We start from the raw sequence: 6,000 nt of genomic DNA on the forward strand, positions 1-6,000 counted from the left end.
TTCACAAAGAGTTACAAAGGGATGTCATAAAACTGGGTCACTGGGCAACAAAATGACTTAAGAAATTCAGTGTTGATAAATGCAAAGTAATGCACATTGGAAAACATAATCCCAACTATGCATACAAAATGATGGGGTCTAAATTAGCTGTCACCATTCAAGAAAGATCTTGGAGTTACTGTGGATAGCTCTCTCAAAATATCCACTCACTGTGCAGTGGCAGTCAAACAAGCTAGTAGAATGTTAGAAACCATTAGGAAAGGCATCAATAAGACAGAAAATATAATGCCACCATATAAATCCATGGAACACCCACACCTTGAACAAATGAACATGGTTTCGGTTACCTCATCTCAAAAAAGATATCTTAGAATTGGAAGAAGTAGTGTGGGAAGTTCTGGTCTCCCATGTTTAAAAAAGATGAACTCAAACTGGAACGGGTGCAGAGAAGGGCCACTAGGATGATCAGAGGAATGGAAAACCTGTCGTATGAAAAGAGACTAGAGGAGCTTGGGTTGTTTAGTCTGACAAAGCGAAGGCTGAGGGGGGATATGATTGCTATCTTTAAATATATTAGAGGGATTAATACAAGGGAGGGAGAAGAATTATTCCAGCTTAGTACTAATGTGGATACGAGAACGAATGGATATAAACTGGCCGTGGGGAAGTTCAGGCTTGAAATTAGACGAAGGTTTTTGACCGTCAGAGGGGTGAAATATTGGAACGGCCTTCCGAGGGAAACGGTGGGGGCGACGGACCTGTCTGGTTTTAAGATTAAGTTAGATAAATTTATGGAGGGAATGGTTTAATGGTAAAACATAGTAGTCAAGGAAAACCAAACAATGGTAGGTAAATCGTATAATGGCTGACAGGGGTCAGGCTGGTGACTCTTGCCTATATGCTCGGGGTCTGACTGATCGCCATTTTTGGGGTCGGGAAGGAATTTTCCTCCAGGGCAGATTGGCCGAGCCTCTGGAGGTTTTTCGCCTTCCTCCGCAGCATGGGGCAGGGATCTCTAGCAGGAGGGTCTCTGCCGATTGAAGTCACCTAAAACAGGATTGGGGACTTCAACAGCAGAGTCCAGGGAAGGGGTAGGGACGGTTTTATGGCCTGCAGCATGCAGGGGGTCAGACTAGATGATCATAATGGTCCCTTCTGACCTTAAAGTCTATGAGTCTATGAGAAGTACAGAAAAGGGCAACAAAAATTATTAGGGTTTGGAATGGCTTCCATATCGAGAGAGATTGAAAAGACTGGGACTGTTCAGCTAGGAAAGAGACAAATGAGGGGGATATGATAGAAGTGTATAAAATCATGAATGGTGTGGAGTAAGTGAATAAGGAAGTGTTATTTACTCCTTCATATAAGAACCAAGAATCACCCCCATTAAATTAATAGGCAGCAGGTTTAAAACCAACATAAGGAAGTACTTCTTTACACAACGCAGAGTCAAGTATGAAACTCATTCCCAGGGGATGTTGTGAAGGCCAAAAGTATAACTGGGTTCAAAAAAAGAATTAGACAAGTTCATGGAAGATCGTCATTGAGGGACCTGTTAGCCAAGATGGTCAGGAATGTAACCCCAGGCTCTGACTGCCAGAAGCTGGAACTGGACAACAGGATGGATCACTCAATAATTGCCCTGTTCTGAAGCCTCTGAAGCATCTGGCACAAGCCATTGTTAGAAAAGAGGATATTGGGCTAAGTGGACTATTGGTCTGAGCCAATAGGGCCATTCTGATGTTCTTAATTGAGTCACATAAAGAGTGGGAGAATGACAAAAAATTCTTTGTAGAAGGCTGAGCATATCACTAGGTTTTGTTGGGAGGGGAGCAGTTGTTTTTTTGACACTGCACTGGGCTTTGGAGCTGTGCTCCGGCTCTGCTCCAGTTCCAGGCAAAAACCTGCAGCTCCACTGCTCCAGAGCTGCTCCACGCTCCCGCTCCGGGCTCCGCTCCAAAGCCCTGCACTGCACAGGCCTGTGCATTCAATAGATGGCTCTTTGAAGCAGAGACAGAAATCAATCATGACAGTAATGGTTTTTCCGGGGGGGGGGGGAGAGGGAATTAAAGAACTCCCTAGAGGATAGCAGTTTCTGAGTACTATTACTAATTATCATGATTACTTGTGTCTGTTAGAGGTAGATTAGCTTAGTATCTAAAAGGGGAAAGCATTTTCTTACTCCCATTACTGTAAATATGACCTTTGATAGGATGAATACTTAAGATTTCTCTCTCTCACTCACACACACTCAATTAATTTGTAAGTTAGCAGTAGGCACTATTATCCTGAAGTTAATTTGCTTATATTATAGATATATAATTTGATTTCCACTGCTGCTTTCATATCCTGCCACACAAACTCTTGCTTTAAGTGTTAGTGGTAACATTCATTGTTTTTTCCGTATTATTATTGAACGGGAACAGTGACAGACTAAAATTCAGAGTTGTAGTTTAGCAAAATACCTGCCCTAGTGTCCCATTGTTTAAAAATGCTAACATTCTGTAGCACTAATTTGCTGTTTGTTTGTTTGTTTGTTTGTTTTGTTTTCCAGAAGCGTAGAACTCACATTGGAGTTGATAGAACAGATCATTTAGAAAGCCAATCAAGCTACCAAAATTCAGTGAATAAAGAGCTGCAACTCAGCAAGAATTATGGGGGCTGAGTCTCTCTGGGATTCTTGAGCATAATAGTGGTTAGTGTCTTAAAAAAAGCAACAAACTGCTCCAGCACACAATTTCATGATACAAGTATAGAAAGCAGGTGCTCTTTTGCTGCCATAGATTAAAGAGTTTTTAGGACTCCTCCAACCCTTTCATGACAAGTTGATGTCTCATGAAAACCAGTGAAGGCTTCAGATTTATACACGTTCCAGAGGAGCCTCAATGACTCAGGAGACTGATACAGCGATATAGATTGTTAGACAGCTGGTGTGCTGTGGCCATGGCTTTACTTATTGACCAGTTCTGTCTCATTGCTTCTTTGTACTTCCCTGTCTGTCTTAACCATTTATTGTTTCTTCTAATATTTTGATTAAGCTCTTCAGGGTAGGGACTGATCTTGTACAGTGCCATGGGACCCTAGTTGTTACCACAATATAGAGCCTTTCATCTTTAGGCTGCTGTTTGAATCCTGCCCACATAAGTAGTGACAGGCTGTTACCATTCAATGGCTGAGAACTGAATGGGCCATGGAGACTCAGCTAGCCTCATCCCTAGAAGTGCCACTCCTGACTAGGGTTGAAGCATATGACTGGGGCAGCATAGGGTGCACTTGCTCTGCTGCTTCTCATGCTGTAGTTCTTGTGGGAATAAAGGACTTCAGCTCTCAGAAGAGGCAACTTCCCCATACACTACGTTCACACTTCTTTAAAAAAATTAATCCAGAAAATATTGTGTTTTATCAACATATAGATTGTGTTCAGTATTTAAAATAGGAAGATTTTCATGGCAAGTCCCAAGATTTTAAACAGTGGCAGATACATAAAAATCCTTTACCTCTTCCTTTGCATAATTGCCATGGATTCTTGGCAGCAACACCAGCAAAAGTCATTCAATTTGCAATTGCAAAAGTCTGTCGAATAAGAAGACAATGTTCTGTTTAAGTACATTTAAATAGAGGTAGAATCATAGAATATCAGCGTTGGAAGGGACCTCAGGAGGTCATCTAGTCCAACCCCCTGCTCAAAGCCTGACCAGTCTCCAGGCAGATTTTTGCCCCAGCTCCCTAAATGTTCCCCTCAAGGATTGAACTCACAACCCTGGGTTTAGCAGGCCAATGCTCAAACCACTGAACTATCCCTCCCTCTGCAGAACAATACATAGTCTAGAAAATACTGTTATTCCTGTTAGATTGTACTATAATAAATCATATTTTAAATCTTTGTTCATGTCTTTGTATTTTTTCAAATGTGACAGTGTTATGGGCAATCTTACGTCCTTTGGTATTGCTTTATGAACATATATACCATTGCTAAAGGTTATCTCACACCTATTTCTCTGCTAACGTAGTTAAGATATCAGTTATCCCATTGCATTCATTTTCTGTATGAAAAAAGATTGTTGCATTTATTTAAATATAAAGGATCTTGTTTTTTAATCAACCCCAGCAAATGCACTTAAATTGTGTCAGTGGATCAACTACTATAGTTAAAGATTCAGCTGTTTAGTCTTATTAAAAATTCCTGACTCAATTAGATGTGAAAGCACTAAAAGTTTGTTTGAGCGCCACAGTTTACCTGAGTGAAATTCCACTTGCGTGTCATTTAAAATGCAGAAGAAAATGTTTTTATATTCAAGATGACAGTCGGCACTTCCATTTAGAGGTATTAAGTCACAGAAAGAGTAGCTGCACTACAAACCTCAAATACCTATAGTACTAGCGAAGGACACTGTTCCTCTGCCCAGATGCTTCCATTACATCAGTAGTTGTTCAGCCTTTAACTTTAATCAGAGTGGAACTGGGCACTTTGTTTTGTACAGTCGGTGGAGTAGACTTTTAAATGCAAATGGTTTTAAAACCTTAAGATCCTTGATTCATTTTTATGAAGTTAGTCAGTAGCTGATACCTTCGGTATTACAATAAACACTTGGGCATATACTTTTTAATAGTATCAACTACCGGTATGTAGGTACAGTAATATCTATCTCAAGAGGTGGTCATGAGGCATAATTTTTGTTTGTAAAGTACTTTGGATGAAAGGCTCTGGAGAAATGCAAATTTTTATTCCCAAGTGTACCCCTTTTTTGAGAACACTACTGTAGAACAACAATGAAATACATAGGATTTTCCCATTCAACACTCTAGTAACTTAATCACTGAGTGTAGTGTCCTTTTGGAATGTGACTAAAGTGTGATGATTCTAAGTGTGCTTGTTGACTTGGTATCTGAGAATATTCTTGCTGTGAGCATCAAAGGAAGTGTCACCATCACACTTGCATATGTACAGCCAATCTACCACACACTAGCAGCTACACTGTAAAGCAGTGAGTGTGAGTGAGGTTTTATGGATTAAGCTGAGAAGAAAGGATTTTTTTTCTGTAGCAATCCCTTCCTTTAAGTTGTCATTGTCATTTACACAGCACCCAATGCACTTTTGGAGTTATAAAGAAAGACATAAAAAACAAGAAACATAAGAAGGGCCATACCAGGTCAGACCAAAGGTCCATCTAGCCCAGTATCCTGTCTTCTGGCAGTGGCCAATAACAGGTGCTTCAGAGGGAATGAACAGAACAGGTAATCATCAAGTGATCCATCTCCTGTTGCCCATTCCCAGCTTCTGGCAAACAGAGGCTAGGGTCACCATCCCTGCCTATCCTGGCTAAAGGCTCAAACTACATAGCTCACAAAGTCATTGTACAATAATACATACTTTGAGGAAGCAAACATTTTGAGGACTGCATTGTCAAGACAGGTGCTTCTCCCTTCTCATTACTATACCTAAAAGGTGAGCAATCAACCAGTGCTCAGATAAATTCTGATGAGAATCATGTATTTCACACAGCCAGTGTACTCGTGCTTCTAGGCAGTGCTTAAGCTTTACAATTCATTTTGCAAGATAAAAATGCCAGTGGCAACAAAACATGGGCCAGATTCTGATGTGTTATACTGATGTAAATTCAGAGTAATTCCAGCCATAAAATCAGCATCTGACGCTAAATGCTGCTGCTTCTTCGAGTAGTGTCCCTGTGGGTGCTCCACTTCGGTGTCAGTGGGTCCCTATACCAGAGATCTGAGATTTTAGGTAGCAGTGCTCAGTCGGGGCATGCATGCGCAGCAGCTGTCTCGCGGTGTCATTGGTGCCTCTTGTAGCACACGCATGACCCGACCCCCTCAGTTCCTTCTCTACTGTCCTCAGCTGCAGACAGAGCTCAGTGGCAGTGCTGCCCCTTTGAAAAGCTCTAGAAAAGAAAATAGTTTAAGCTTATTAGCTCTTAGATAGTTTAATTAGACTTTACTTAGCCAGTTATTTAAAAAAAAAGTTGTCTGTTTCTTTCCCTT

The 6,000-nt window shown here is 40.9% G+C and overlaps 1 protein-coding gene across 2 annotated transcripts in view; it reads left to right on the forward strand.

Moving 5' to 3' along the window:
* Positions 1-3,883, forward strand: part of OTOA (otoancorin) — a 63,524-nt gene extending 59,641 nt beyond the window's left edge. For both annotated transcript variants that reach the window (XM_054042150.1, XM_054042151.1), the window contains one exon: positions 2,555-3,883. In XM_054042150.1, coding sequence (XP_053898125.1) covers positions 2,555-2,556 — 2 coding nt within the window. In that variant the 3' untranslated portion in view covers positions 2,557-3,883. The remainder of the gene's footprint in view (positions 1-2,554) is intronic.
* Positions 3,884-6,000: the final 2,117 nt, after the last annotated feature.

This window comes from Malaclemys terrapin, chromosome 10, assembly GCF_027887155.1.
Source record: "Malaclemys terrapin pileata isolate rMalTer1 chromosome 10, rMalTer1.hap1, whole genome shotgun sequence".
NCBI lineage: Eukaryota > Metazoa > Chordata > Testudines > Emydidae > Malaclemys > Malaclemys terrapin.